The sequence below is a fragment of the Danio rerio genome, chromosome 1 (assembly GCF_049306965.1).
Source record: "Danio rerio strain Tuebingen ecotype United States chromosome 1, GRCz12tu, whole genome shotgun sequence".
Classification (NCBI taxonomy): domain Eukaryota; kingdom Metazoa; phylum Chordata; class Actinopteri; order Cypriniformes; family Danionidae; genus Danio; species Danio rerio.
In genome coordinates this window covers 25,877,300-25,892,984 of record NC_133176.1, presented here as the reverse complement: position 1 = coordinate 25,892,984, position 15,685 = coordinate 25,877,300, and the positions used below count along the sequence as shown (strand labels likewise).

Below are 15,685 nucleotides of genomic sequence, written 5' to 3'. Positions count from 1 at the left end.
ATGCTGTGCACTTTTTGATTAATGTTCTACAATTTCCCTTTCTTTTTAAGAGAACACTTAACAGAGTGGTTTGCGGCTTCAGTATATCTTCTCCCAATCTTTCACTTAATTACCCAGACATTCCTTTAGTCATGTGATAGATAGAAGTTTACTGGAATGAATAACATCCCCAGGAAACTTTAACTACTTTCTGGAGCAAAGATGATAAAGTTTTTTGATTTAGAGTAGCTGAACAATTCACTGAATGCTGAATTTCTTTTTGCAATGGAATGCAGAGTAAATGAAACTTTTATTTTTAGTTTAAATTAAAACACTTTGTAGTCTTTTAAAAATAAGAAACTGCTAAATGTTTAGGATATATTTGTTGACATCCTATCTGTTTTATTGCAGACACTGATGTGCATTTGAGTTTTTTTGTGTACTGAGGAGGACAGTAGCTTCTATAATTTTCTAATATTAAATGTTGCCATAGATGTTGACAGATATTTGATATATATATCATATACATTATATGTCGTTGCTAAAAACACCATTGGGACACACATATTTCACAAAAAAGTGAAAATTGGTTGTTTTTACATTATTTCGAGCAAATTCGTTCTTACTGTTTGAAAATAAATTTTAAGCTACCTCACAGCCATGTATATTCTTGTGTAAATTCCAGCGTAGAGACTAGATGTCTGTACCGGCAGGTACAATTTGACGTCTTTGAGTTTTTATCATTAGTTCATAAACTGGAAGCGTTTTTTTTTTTTTTTTTTGTATTGTGACGCAGAAACGGAATAATATACAGTGTGCGTGGCTTGCTTTTTCTACTGCAAGCTCAATGGATGTAGTAAAGTAGGCATTTCATTCAGGAAAATGATTTCAGAAGAGTTCTTACAGCCTAACGTAAATGTCCTCAGATTTCTGTTTGTTGTCAAAACTGACAGTTGGAGGGGCACGGATTAGTGTGTTAACCACACCCAATACCTAAGACATGCATAATTTGGCAATTTAACTGAAAAAAAAAAGCAAAAACAAAGTGCAAATTTAGATTTCAATTAATGATTACAAGGACAAACAAATTTTTATCTTAATGATATACACAGATAAACCATAAAACTAGCAATGTGAGCTAACAAAATCATATGGTTAGTTTTGATTTCATTTGTACTGCCTTTCTCTTAGCTGTGTCTCATTCAGAGGCTGCATCCTTCGAAGGATGCATTCGAAGTGCGCTGCGTTATCGCGCTGCGACAAAGGCTGTCTCATTTCAAAAACATTCGAAGGCTCCTTCAAATGCAGCCTCCAAATGCGTCCTTCGTTTCCCAGGTAATGAAGGATACAACCAGTGAATCCTTCACAGCCTCGACGTCCCAAGATTCATTGTGTGCTGATGACAGCAGGGCGCTTTTAAAATAAAACTCTGGTTTAAATTAAGTTTCTTTTACTTGGATATCTAAACTCGTGTTAAAGAACAAATAAGTATGACAGGTCTTACTAAAGAGGGATTTTATAGACAGTTTTCCTTTTTATGTGTACATGTGTGGATAAAAGGAAATATATTTCCAGCTTTTGTATACTTTGTTTTGCCTTTAGATAGTTTAAAATAAGTTTTACTGTAAGTCACTTTGAAAAAAGTCATTACATTTATTATTAGTGCTTATTAACAGCGGCTGTTACTGTTGCCTGGTGATGAGATCCATCCTCTCTTTGCTAGATCATCTTATTTCAAAACACTCGGTTCAGCCTGTTTGGACTTCGAAGGACTCACCTTTGATGTCTGCATCCTTCAGAGGATGCAGCCTCTGAAATGAGACACCGCTTTTGCGTGTTTTTGCATGTTTTGGTTTAAAATCACTTACCATCATGTCAGCTTGGTGGCTTTTATTATGGGTGAATCCCAATGAACATCCCAATGTGCTACTCTTTATGAATGGCACAAACAAATAAATGTTCCCTTCTTTAATGGACTTCTTGATGGGCCCATCAAAAAAGCAGTATTTCTTTCTCATACTTTACATTCTTACTGTGTCCCTACATATGGCATCCTTTTCCCAAAGAACCCTTCAAGGGCATGATAAAAGCATTTGGATTTTTTTAAAGGGCGTGTTTATGGAACTCTTTCTGTGTTGTCAGTGTCCAGTTGAAAGTTCACCAAAATTTTTGTTTTCTCAGGATGTACTTAGATTGGATGTTGCTTAGATCTTATTAAAGCAGAGAGAGGATGCTAGAAGAAAATAACACTGATTGCTTTTTTATCCATAACCCACAAACATGACAGGATGTTTTCAACTGTTGTGGACTCTCGCCAAGGACATTGTTTTCCTCGTTTGTCCTGCTCAAATGCTAAATTCTTCAAGGGTTTAGCAAAGTATACAAAAAAATTCTTTAGGCTACACTATTTATTATAGATGCACTGAAATGAAGATTCTGGGTCAAACTGAAAATTCTGTGTAATAATTGATTATTTTTTCTTAAATAATATAAAGTTATTTTGTACGACTTTAACTCAATAACTTAAATTATTCTGGTTTAAAAGTCAAAGCAATGTTTTATTGACGATGAAAGAGTCAACAATGTTGTACATCATAGCTTTACCCACTCATGTTTTTCAAATTTTGTGGAGGTTTTCCCTTTGCACTCTTGATCTGCAGCAAATTTTTGGAAATCGAAAACCAAAATTGTCATTTTCGCATGATCACCTCATTTTTTTCGTATATTATTTATCTAAAACAGAATGACAGAAAATAACCCAACTTATTTTTTTCTCTCGTTTGTTTATACACCTTCAGGCCATTGCTCTTCCTCCTATTGCAAAGTGGCCATACCAGAATGGCTTCACCTTCCACACCTGGCTGCGTCTGGACCCCATCAATAACATAAACGTTGACAAGGACAAGCCTTATCTCTACTGGTGGGTCACGCATAAACACTGATCACACAGTCCAATGATGTCAAATAAAACACCTTTACTGAAGAGGCTTGTATCTGAGAACCAGACACATAGAGAAAGATTAGCTGAGCGTTTCTTGTTTGACAGGTACTCTATGTTGATTGTCAGCTTTTAAAAAAAAGTGTTGATAGTTGGTCAGTAAGAATGCTAAGAAGGATGACTGTTTTCCACTTTTTCCATCTATGCTTCTCAAGGGCAGCATTTCACAGCCTTGTCCTATATTCAGCTTATAATTAATTCTGTCAAAAATGTAATTTATGCAAATGGAGCTATTTTGACTCGCCAAATGATAATTGACCCTGCGGAAATAACTGTAGGATGTCTGTAGGAATCTTCTGAGCTACTAAGCTGACAGTACAGGCATTCTTTCATATATGATTTTAAATTTTGAGTAATAGAGTAACAAGGATCTGAAGAATGATTATACAGCATAGGCACATACTGTACTACGTAGTAATGTAAATGTCTGTCTTTAGTTATCACACCACAAAAACTGATATAATAACATTAAACTATTTTAAACTCAGGTTTAGGTAGTTGATTACAACATTTAATGTGATATGTTCATACTTTTTTGCAGTTTAACAATTAAAAACTGACATTTTAAAAATTCATACATTCAAGGGTTAAATCTGCAGCTACTCTTTCTTTTTCGAGTAGAGCTGTGCAAGTTTGAGCACCCTTTATTTGAAATTGAACCTGTATTTAATTGAGGTCTGCATTTTCTCTCATCTCCAGCTTCCGCACCAACAAAGGTTTGGGCTACTCTGCACACTTTGTGGGTGGATGTCTGATAGTGACCTCTCTAAAATCCAAAGCCAAAGGCTTCCAGCACTGTGTGAAATATGACTTCAAACCCCAGAAGGTATGAGTCACTTTTTATCTGCTTACCCTGTACTCTTTTCATGTACTTTTGCTAAATTTTTATCTCTATCTATACAGTTTAAAAGATAGCAAAATTGACATAAAAGAAGGAGGGTCTGTGTCATGTCTGAGCATTTGCAAGAAGAAAGCAGATCCTTTTTCCTGCTCGGATCCCACATGACCCCTTGAATGGACAAGCGTCCTCAGTTTACACCTTAAGACTAAAACTGGGCAATCACAGTGAAGGATGATCCAATGAGACATGCAGTCTTTCACCTATTCACAAATGCACACGGATACAGTACATTTGAAATTTACAATTGAAGTCAGAATTATTAGCCCTCCTGAATTATTAGCCCCCCTGTATATTTTTTTCCTCAATTTCTGTTTAACTGAAAGAACATTTTTTCAACACATTTCTTAACATAATAGTTTGAATAGCTTCTGTAATTTCTAATAACTGATTTCTGTTATCTTTGCCATGGTGACAGTACATGCTATCTTACAAGATATGTTTCAAGATATTAGTATTTAGCATAAAGTGCATTTTAATATGTAGGTTAATTATGTTAATTAGACAAGTTAGGTGAAATAAGCAACTTATTGTATAACAGTGGTTTGATTTGTAGGCAATCGAAAAAAATATTGCTTAAGGGGGCTGATAATATTGACCTTAAAATGGTTAAAAAACTGCTTTTATTGTAGCTGAAATGAAGCAAATAAATCTTTTAGAAGAAAAAATGTTATAGGAAATACTGTGAACAGTTTCTTGCTCTGTTAAAAATCAGGAAATGTTTGAAAAAGAAAAGAAATATCGTAGGGAGGCTGATCACTTTGACTTCAATTGTATGTATTTATTTGCATCAATGGACAGGCCTTTCCGGGATTATCAGGAAGTGTTGTACTTATAGGGCTAATTATACTGAAATTCATATTTAATATATAAAGAAATCCACAAGTACTCTAAAAAAAGCTTATGTAGGTTGTATTTGGCCTATATTTAGAATCCATTTCATTCCCCCTGGAGATGTCGTGCCTCAGGGATAAGCACCTTTTCTCACCACTTGATGGAGATTTAAAAAGATCTGGGTGAGACCATTACTGGAGGGTAGAAATGGACCACTGTCTTGTATCTGTAGCAAAGTTAAACACACAAGTTATATAATTGCTTATTTCTGTCAACCAAAGGTATTCAAACTAAGGTAAAGGGACTACATAAGTATATATTTCTAAATAAATCTGCAATATCAAATATGGCTTTCCTCCATTTAAAAAAAAAAGCAAAGTACAGTGACAATGCAAAATTTTATTACCTAATATACTGATATTATATATGATATACATGCTGTCCGTTCTAATTGTTTTCCACCACAGTGGTATATGGTGACCATAGTGCACATTTATAATCGTTGGAAGAACAGTGAAATCAGCTGCTATGTCAACGGAGAGCTGGCGTCATATGGCGAAATCACCTGGTTCGTCAACACAAGTGATGTAAGTGCTCTCTGTTATCTCTCATTCTACTGGCTTTTAACAGCAGAAAAAAAGCTTGAGGCCCTGCTTTCTTCTCCAGTAGTGTTTCACTTCAAAGCTTGTCAATATTTTGCCAGGTACAAAATCCAAAATACCCACGAACTTTAAAAGATGAAGCGAAGCAGCTTTCAGTTGTTAAACTTAAAAGTTCACTTTGTTTTCAACTTGCTTTGACAGCTGAGCAACAGCAATGCAGTTAAAAAAAAACATTTGATGACATTAAATGTGATCATTTAACCATGTGCTGTTCTTTTTAAACACTAGCCCCTTTCACACAGCGATACCGCTAAGTATCTGGAAAATTACTTGAACGACTTTACCGGTAAATTAAAAAAAGCTTGTTTCACACAGGCAAGAACGTTCTGGATTTTTTCCGGAAAAGACCGTTTACATATCCATTCCAAAATTCTGGTAAATTCTGACATCATTAACCTGAAATGAGCTATAATTGTCTGAACTTGTATTTGTAAACATAGAAGCTGTTGGGCATTTGTTGATGGTTTCACTTTTATTTAAAGCTTTAGCATTCACGCAGCTGCTTTTGTCTCAGAGACAAATAGAAGCGTGGTAGAAGCGCGAACTGCAGCTAATTGTTTACACATTTGACTATGTTACAAATTCTGTGGATGGATCAGTATTGTGAACAACTTATATGAAAACATACGTAGGAACACTTTCGCATGTCGAGATGTACATAATATGTGTGTGTGCTGGTGCTCACCGGCTCCTTCACGTGCACACGCGTCAAGAAACAAAATCAGCGCTTAAAGGTAAACAAACAGTGCTTTATCATAAGCATTTTATCGATAATTTTTACACAGTTGGCATAAAAAAAACATAGAAACGTGATCTGATAAACATCTAACAGCTAAATGTTTTATTTTCATAAACAGCGCGGATGTGAAAGAGTCTAAATGCTCTGATTGGCTGGAATAGATGTCGCACGTCAGTGCGTTCTAGACGTGAACGCACTCTTTCAGGCTATTTTTCTTCTGCATTCACAGTGCAGCATTCTGACAAATTACCGGTTTTGTTACAACTTCTTTTTCTGGAAAATTGCCGGAACGAATTTACCAGTATTTTCAAAAAGGGCCTGTTCACACATGATCCCTTTTCGGAAAAGTGACGGTAATTTTCCGGAAAGGTCTGTATGTGTGAAAGGGGCTACTGTGAGGTCCTAAATCTGAAAAGTATTGCTCTTGTATTATATGTCTTTGTATGAATATTGCTCTTCAGACATGGGAATATTAGCATTTGTGTAAAATAACTGTTATTAATTAGGCAAGGTAATGGTAATGGTACACACAATGCTAATTCAAAGTTCGGTAATAGTTTATTTTGATGGTCTATTTGAGTATCAGTAAACTGTATGCTTAATATCTGTTGATATGCTCCTTCAACAGACATTTTAACTGACTTTAAGAAACTTTGCAAGTACATGCCAACTTACACTAATCCTAACCTAACTACTTAGAATCCAATGAGAATGAGTTGGCATGTAAATGTAACTTAAATTCAACAAACGGACTATCAAAATAGTCTGATAAAGTCTGCTTAACATAAACAGGAATAAAAGAAACAAGAAAATAAAAACAACAAAGAGATAAAAATTATTAAAACAGATTAAAATGTGTTAAAACAAGTTTTAAGGGAATGATAAAGAAAATGAAAGACATAATAATCCGATCTATCGGAAGTAGCACAGTGTAGCGCTGACATTTCATGTTGTATGCTTGAATCTATTTCCATGCAAAGATTCACATGCTACTAACAACAGTGCTCATTCAGAAAAAGGACATTCATTAGCTATTCTGCAAACTAAGGACATTGTAATACTACACTTGCTGGGTTGTTTTAACCCAATGCTGGGTCAGATATGGACAAACCCAATCTTGGGTTAATTTAATTAAATATAATTAAATTTTTCTAACAAACTGTTGGATTTGTTCATATTTAACCCAGCATTAAATTAAAACAACCCTACATGTTTTAGAGTGTATGTTGATGTGTTGCATACAGTAATGTATTATTTGGTGTATGTCTATACCAAGGGTCACCAACCCTTTGGAAACTGAGAGCTACTTCTTGGGTACCGATTAGTGTGAAGGGCTACCAGTTATTAAAAAACACATTTTCTTAATTTAAATTTTAAAACTTTTATTTATATGTTATTATTAATAATGTAACAGGGTTCAGAAAAAAAAAAAAAAAAAAAAAAAAAACAGTGTGAACACAAACTGGCATAGAAGGTGACAAGGGGGGACAAACGAACTTGAGTTCGGACCAGGCAATTAAACCAAGTGTGAAAGCACCCTGAAAACTTCTATTCATTATTGAAAAAGAGTCTTTAGGGGAAAAAGTAATATCTGCTGACAATTTGGATGTGTCAGATTAATGTATTTTAAATACATTTTAAAATAGTTTAAAATGTAATGCAGTTGTTTTATCTTGCAATCAGAATAATAATTGCTGTGTGGTATTTTTTTGTTAATTTTAATGCAACCTTTTTTGACACACAAATGAATGTTTACTGACTCTGAGTATTTAAATGGCATTATACCTTTGCAATTTTTATAAACATCCAGACAATAACCAAAAGAAACCAAAAAAAAAACTAAGCAAACTTTGTTTCCTGTTGTTCTTCACAGACGTTCGACAAGTGTTTTCTGGGTTCATCAGAGACAGCAGATGCTAACCGTGTGTTCTGCGGTCAGATGGGGGCAGTGTATCTGTTCAGTGAAGCTCTCAGCGCTGCTCAGATATTAGCCATCTATCAGCTGGGGCCAGGATACAAGGTATGACCCATTTCTCTCACAATATACTGTTCATTATGAATGCTAAACATGTTCTTGATAATCCTATAAGTTATAAGTCACAGAGCTTTAAATATAGTCCAATAACAGTTTTTTACAGATATTGCTACACATTCTCTGCATTCTCTCTGATTTTGTCTTTTTTTTTTTAATACAGCACTAATTTAATTCTATTATTCTATGTTTTGTTTAAATGCAGTAAAATAGCTAAAAGTAATAATTGAAGTTAATTCTGCAGTTTTTATATAGTGGATTAAGCAGTATTTTATTTACCTGTTCCTATAGAATTGATATTGAGAGTCACATACATGTACTTCATTGGTTGAGGAATTGAATACTACATGTCAGTTGAACCTATTATTTGTTCTCTCTTTCTGTTCTTCATATCACTGATATGATAATTAACTGGCACACATCAGCAGTTTTATCTTTCACATCATCTTTTAGTCTGTCTGATGCACTTAAACACTTGTGCTTTTATCAAGTGCTCTGATGAATCACATTTAATTTCATGCCTTTACACACACTAGAGAATGAGGAGCATCTCTGCTTCTCTGTTTCTCTCTGTCTCTCTAGTGGTTGAAATTGCATATCATAAATTAACAGACAAATTGGAAACATTTCAAATACTTTGGTGTTTGAATGAAATTTCATGTGAGGTAATGTTTAGGTATATGTGATGTAATGTAATTTAATTTAAATGACTCAGAAAAACGTATACTTGGAGAGGACAAAAATGCAGTTAAATAGGCTGCAAAAGATGCGTTCGCTGTCCACACCGTAAGAAGAAAAGGTTAATCCAAAGTCATTTGCCTCCGTTAAAACAGCTACACTTTTCATACTTGTAATTATTATAATTTTTTTATATAGATATTGTTTTTTCCTCTGCCATTTGTTCTCATTTACTGTCTATGATGTAAATATATTACATATTCAATTCATATTTAAAATGGTTAGCAACTTTACAAAATCTCGTGCCAATAAAGCCACTTGAACTTGATTTCTTGTTTATATGATTAATTTATGGAATGAAAGTGTTAAATTTTAAATAATTGCTCTGAAAACTGTAATCAAAGGTCTCTCTCTCTCGCTCTCTCTAATTCAAATGAGCTTTATTGGCATGACTTGAACAGTTTTTGCCAAGGCAATACATAAAAATTAAAAAAAGAATAGATCTGTAAAATAAGTAAAGCAGGTACATGTATATAATATACAAAGTAAGTGAATAAGTAAAGTTGTCAATAACAATAAAACAAAAAAAGCATATAAGACATGCAAATAAAAATACAAATAAATAAAATTAATAAATAAAAATAGTAGTAATAACAGTATTGTACAACTGTATAACAACTGATCTTGCTTTAGGTTTGTCCACTGGCTGACAGTTTAAATTTTATTTATTTATTTATTTTTAATCTGAACTGGCTGACCTTGCTGTGATGTATGGTCGGTGACCTATAGTTTCGAGAAAGGTGCCTTTAAATAAAATGCATTACTTTATCATTAATATTATTAGTTTTTTACTGGCTAATCAGGGTTTAACATTAATTTTTGATCACCAGCCACTGTGTCTAGTAGATTTTCAATGTTACTAGCGACTGGGCATTTTCACTAGCTACATTTCTGTTCTTAGGAATAAATACATATTTTTGACTTTGACATGCTGAAGTTATTTGATTTAAATTTTGTTTTATGTCCACATGCCTCCTCGTGAATTTAAATTTTTTTTTTGTATGTGTTGTGATCTTGCTCAGTGAGCATGAGCAAATGGCTTATAGTTTCAGGTTGGATGACTTTTCAGGGCTCGATACTAAGGATTTACCAAACTCTGGCCACACCAATCCTAATTATTTTTCTTGCAACAAATTTTAAATAATGCCTCAAAACAAGCAAAATATAACTTTTTATTCATCAAAAAATGGTCTATGAAAACAGTTGACAATTAAAAAAATATTATCATGTATATAAAACTATACACAGTAGTGTGTCCAGGCTAAAGGTCCCAGATCACCAGTTAACTATAGAAAGGGAGAGTTAATCTCCTGTTAAAGCAATGTTATTATAAAGGATAATAATAATAATAATAATAATAATAATTCCTTACATTTATATAGCTATTTTCTGGGCACTCAAAGCGCTTTACACAATGGGGGGAATCTCCCCCCATTATATGATGATAATTAAGCCATTAACAAAAATAACTATAAGCAAAATAAAGCCGGTGAAAAACATTAATAATAATATAATGAAAGGAAAATTACACACACCCGGTTAACGTGCATGAGCAATGCTTTTTTCCAGTCTATTTTAAAGAGAAATGCAAGAAACGGGACACAGGAGCTTTTAAGCACTCGTGCACATCACATCGGCAAGGATCGTCTGTCTCACCGTGTGCCTGATAATCCTCTCATTTGGTATTTACCTGCTTTCTTGACAGTTGTGCTGCTTCTTTACTCTAAGATTACATTTGTGCACATATTGACAAACGGTCTTAAAATATTAAAATATGAATCTTTTGTGACACGGCAGCACTGCCAGTTTAAATATTTGTTTTAAACTAGACTAGACAAAATAGCTAGTGTCGGTGTCTGTCTAACCTGCTATGGGTGAAATTTACCTGCATTTGGTGGGTTGGCAGGTGTTAATGTGGAATATTCGGATAAAATGTGTTGTAATTTTTCAAGAATTTGATCATGTCTCTTTCTCTCTTTTTCTCTCTCTCATTTTCATTATCCAGGGCACTTTTAAGCACAAGGCCGAAAGTGACCTGCTGTTTGCAGAACATCATAAGATGCTGCTGTATGATGGAAAGTTGTCTGCCTGCATCGCCTTCACCTATAATCCTCGGGCCACTGATGCTCAGCTGTGTCTGGAGTCCTCCCCCAAAGACAACGCCTCCATCTTTGTGCACTCGCCACATGCTCTCATGCTGCAGGTATGATCTTTTTCACACCTGGATCAGCATCTCCAAGCAGCTGCCTGAGGAGAGCAGGTCTGCCAGGTGGGCTGATGTCTGGTGGGCGAATGAAACAAGCTCATCATCATTCGTTAACATAATTAACAATGTGACCATTTTATCATCTCGCTAAGCATAACACAGCCTGCACCTGTGCTGCATCCAGTGCTCCATCAGCTGGAAACTGTGTTTCATTTAATTTAATCTGTTACACAGTATTACCAAGGGAGAATAAAAGCCTTTAAAAATGAATTTCTTTATAGAAAATCTATCTTTGATTTCTGAGTGCAATATTACGGACAGATAAGAGAGAGTTTTGGTTTCAGGTACAGGAATAGTGCAATAATAAAAAAAATGTCTTTCCATAGAATTTACTTTCTTACTGTGGAAGTCCATGGAAATCAAGAATTGTTTGGTTAACATCATTCTTCAAAATGTCTTAACCCTTTTATTGCCTGCTCTACCAAATGGTTAACCATGTTTTGTTTGTTTTAAATAATGACTGTTAAAGTCATTTAAATAATGACTGTTTTAACGAATGGTTTACACACTCAGCATTGTTGGTTTACAAAACAAACAAACAAGCAAACAAACAAACAAACAAACAAACAAACAAACAAACTAACAAACAAACCTGTTGCACTACACTTGTTTCCTTGGTTTCTTTTTTTTTTTGTGCAAAATCTTTTTAAAAGAGAATCTGAAATATTTTATGTCATACTTCAAAAAAAATCTTGATTTAGTATTCAAAAATGTTTTATTTTGATGATTTTTAAAAATAAATGCGTCTAACACTTCACATTATCAGAGATTTCATAGTGTATTAATGCCAGTGCTTTTACCATAAACCAACATATTACACATTTGGTTGAGGCTGACATTTTTAAAATGATGGGATGTGTTGAAAAAAAATGCATTAAGTGTGGTAACTAGCGACATTAGGAGTAAAGGGAAATCTTTTTCATTTACTCACCCTTGACTTGATCAAACCAGTTTTACTTTTTTGTTTGTTTTGTCAAACTCAATCACAATATTTTGAATAATGTTGGAATTTGTTAACCATTGACATCCATTGTGGGTGAAACTTTCTTCAAAAAACAAAATCTAACTGGTTTAAGTCAAGTCAAGGGTAAATGTTGTTTTGAAAAAAAAAAAGGAAATTTAAAATGGCACCAAAGTATAAAAAATATAAATATAAAAAAACTAAAAATAAATATATATAAATATAATATTAAAAATACTTTTAAAAATGTTTAAATAATAATCCTTTAATGACTATACAATTAAAGATAAAGTTATTAGTCCTCCTGTGAAATATTAATGCTTTTTCAAATAACCCCAAAGATCTTTTTAACTAATTTTATACAATACTATTATTCATAATAATTGTAATAACTAGTTTCTTTTGTTTTTGTCATGATGTCACTACATAATAATGTACTTGTTATTATGCAAGAAATTACAATTCAAGTGCAGAGAAAGGTCAGAAGAAAATAATAGGGAATACTCCATTTTTTTTTTGCTCTGCTAAACACCACATGGGAATTATTTGAAAAAATACTATTCACAGGTGGGCTAATAATTTGTATATATATATTAATAAAAATTAAAAAAGGAAAAAATTACCACAAATAATTAATTCAACTTTTGATTTACCTTCTCTTGGTTTAAATATGTCACTAAAGTTATCCAGCAGACTAATGTAAATAAGGTTTTATCTAAGATTATTCTTTAGAAGAGTGACGCTTAATAGTCTGAGAAGCATTCGAATTGGTTAAAAGCAATGAACGAAAGACATTTTCAATTGATTCTTAATTATTTTCAGTTCATAAAAGCTTCTTAAGATCTGATGGCACCATCACATGCTAAACAGATGCAGTCGTTCCTCTTTGACAATGATTTTATGAACATGCCATCTTGTGCCATCTGGGAGGGCACTCGTCTGATTAGAAGCACATTAAGAAGGACCTCACAGCTGTCCTTCTTCTTAATTACCCACCAACCCCTTCACACCATGCGTCAGTAGAGCTCAGATTTAGGAAATAACCTTCTCGTTCTGAAATAGTTGTTGCAGAATGACAGGAGGGTTTTATTATTATAGAGGAATATTTATAGAAATATCATTGATGAAGCAAATCTAACATCAAATCTTTCTATATCTCAGGATGTGAAGGCTGTGGTGACACATTCGGTTCAGAGTGCCATTCACTCTATAGGAGGAGTCCAGGTCCTTTTCCCTCTGTTTGCACAGCTGGATTTCCTCCAGCACAGCGGTGACGAGCTGGACACCTCCGTCTGGTGAGAACACATCAGCTTAGCATGAGGGCCTGAATGAAAATGTTTCTCAGTGGGGGGAAAAGACTGAGCTCTTCTCAGTTTTAGCTTGACCCGGAGAATCTGAGAAGTTTATTGATTTTTTTTTTTTTTTTTTTTTTTCATTTTAAAGTTGTTAAACCTGTTAGACACAATGACATGCTTATTAAAGATGTGTGGCCAGTGCTCACTGTTATTTAATGGTATTTAATGTGTCGACATTGAATGAGAGCCAATACAAAGTTAAATATTTAACTTTAACCATATACTAATAAATGTGTTACCTGGAGGAGTATAAATGTATCAACCTGGGCCAATCTTAAATGATGTTCTTGTTCAACTAGCTTTTCAAACGACCTTTTTCATTAAATATCTTGTGCTTCATCTTATTACAACGTTAGATAGTGAAAATCCGCTTAGATTTGCTTGTTTACTCTCCACATAAAAAATAAAATACATGGTTGCCTTAATTTAAGTTGAACTTTGTCATTTTAACTTAAGTTGAAATATGATTTACATAGTTTAATAAATGTGACCCTGAAACATTGACCGAGATACAACTATTTGAAAATCTATATTCTGAGAGTTTAAAAAAAAAAAGTTGTTAGCAATGCATATTACTAATCATAAGTGGTATTTTAGTAGATTCAATTAAATAGTTTACAAAATAATTTACAAAAATAATATTCAAAGAACATAATCTTTTAACCCTCCAACATAAGACCTATAAGGTCCAATAATGATTAACATAAAAACATTTGTTGTCATGACTTATTGATCATATATTTTTTAATAGTCCATGACCTTGATGAGCTGTGTGAATTTATTATAATTTTTTTATCCAAACTTTTTGTAATATCCAAAAACAAAAGATGAATCTTGATCAACAACCAGACATACATAAACCAAAGTTAGAATGTGTTCAGGTTAATTGGTACGGTGTATTCATTATATAAAGCTGTCATATGCCTGCATAAGTCATTTAAGGTACTGCTTTGGATTTTGACGGTTCCTGGTCATGTCATTAATTAACTGTATGCAAAAAAAAAAAAAAAAACACGAACAGAGAACAAAAACAAAATCAACTTAGACATTCTTTAAAGTTTGTGTTTTACAGAAGAATTTGTTCTACAGAGCTTTTGCATTATCTCTGTTGCATGAAATGTAATGCCTAGGAGTGTTTTAAATTAAATTAAAATTAAAAAATGGTTGTTTTATCGTTGAAGTTGTTACAATCTTGTTATGGCGAGTTGCTGAGTTTATGATGTTTACACTGTTTTTATGATTTGCTCATTCATTGTTTTAAGAATATTAAGGCCCACAATGGAAATAAGCCTGTGGCTTTTTGTGTATTTTATCCTGAACTTTTTAAACTATGTATGAATTGAAGTCTAATTGGACTTGTTTGTATATTTTTGTTAAAATTGTCTGATAAAAATAATCAAACAACAATTGATTTAACCAGATTTAATGACTACAGCAGTTGCTTTTGAAAATATTGAAAGCCAGGTTATCAATGTAATGTATTAATCATTTTTCTTTCCCTTTTTTTTGGTGTTTAATATTTTTGCACTAACCTGTAGTACATTTAATTCCTCCCTCAGTTGCACACTACTGTCGTTTGTGATGGAGCTGTTGAAGGGCTCTGTAGCTATGCAAGAACAGGTGCTGGCCTGCAAGGGCTTTCTGGTCATCGGTTACTCTCTGGAGAAGGTCAGTGCCAAACATGAAAAGGAATATCACTTTTTTTTCATTGTGCACAATAAATGTTCAAACATGAATGCACATCCAAAGGCTTTATGATCTACAGTCTTACTTGATTTAAAAAGTTTTAAGTCATGCTAAAACTGAACACAGAACAAGATGTATATCAATCAAGGTCTTCTTCAATGTTTGAAGCAAGCTTATGATATGAAAATGGGTTTTAGGGAGTTCTTGTTAAAACAAGGAGTTGCTGGGTAACACTGAAAGGGATAAAAAAAGTGCAATTCCTAAGTATGCTTAATAGCGAACCCAACAGAATGTCACAAGATCATCTGTTTTGTAAGCAGGAAAAACACTTTAATTGCTCAAAAACCCTACACTTTGCCTCCTCTTCAGATAAATGGAAATAGAAATAGACCTCATGTTTCTTTTATGCTTTGAGAAGATTTGTATTTCTGTCCTTTACTTTGCAAGCATTCACTTTCTTTCTTACAGCCTACCGTAATATTATTTGACACTGAAGGTCTCATCTGGCCTCAGGTCATTACATCAAAATGCAAAAAG

At 33.5% G+C, this 15,685-nt stretch overlaps 1 protein-coding gene across 8 annotated transcripts in view; it reads left to right on the top strand.

The window, feature by feature from the left end:
• Nucleotides 1–15,685, top strand: part of lrba (LPS-responsive vesicle trafficking, beach and anchor containing) — a 431,164-nt gene that overhangs the window by 75,871 nt on the left and 339,608 nt on the right. For all 8 annotated transcript variants that reach the window (XM_073951393.1, XM_073951386.1, XM_068221229.2 and 5 more), the window contains exons 5-11: nucleotides 2,778–2,899; nucleotides 3,677–3,803; nucleotides 5,177–5,296; nucleotides 7,984–8,130; nucleotides 10,886–11,083; nucleotides 13,269–13,402; nucleotides 15,022–15,130. In XM_073951393.1, the coding sequence (XP_073807494.1) occupies nucleotides 2,778–2,899; nucleotides 3,677–3,803; nucleotides 5,177–5,296; nucleotides 7,984–8,130; nucleotides 10,886–11,083; nucleotides 13,269–13,402; nucleotides 15,022–15,130 (957 nt within the window). The remainder of the gene's footprint in view (nucleotides 1–2,777; nucleotides 2,900–3,676; nucleotides 3,804–5,176; nucleotides 5,297–7,983; nucleotides 8,131–10,885; nucleotides 11,084–13,268; nucleotides 13,403–15,021; nucleotides 15,131–15,685) is intronic.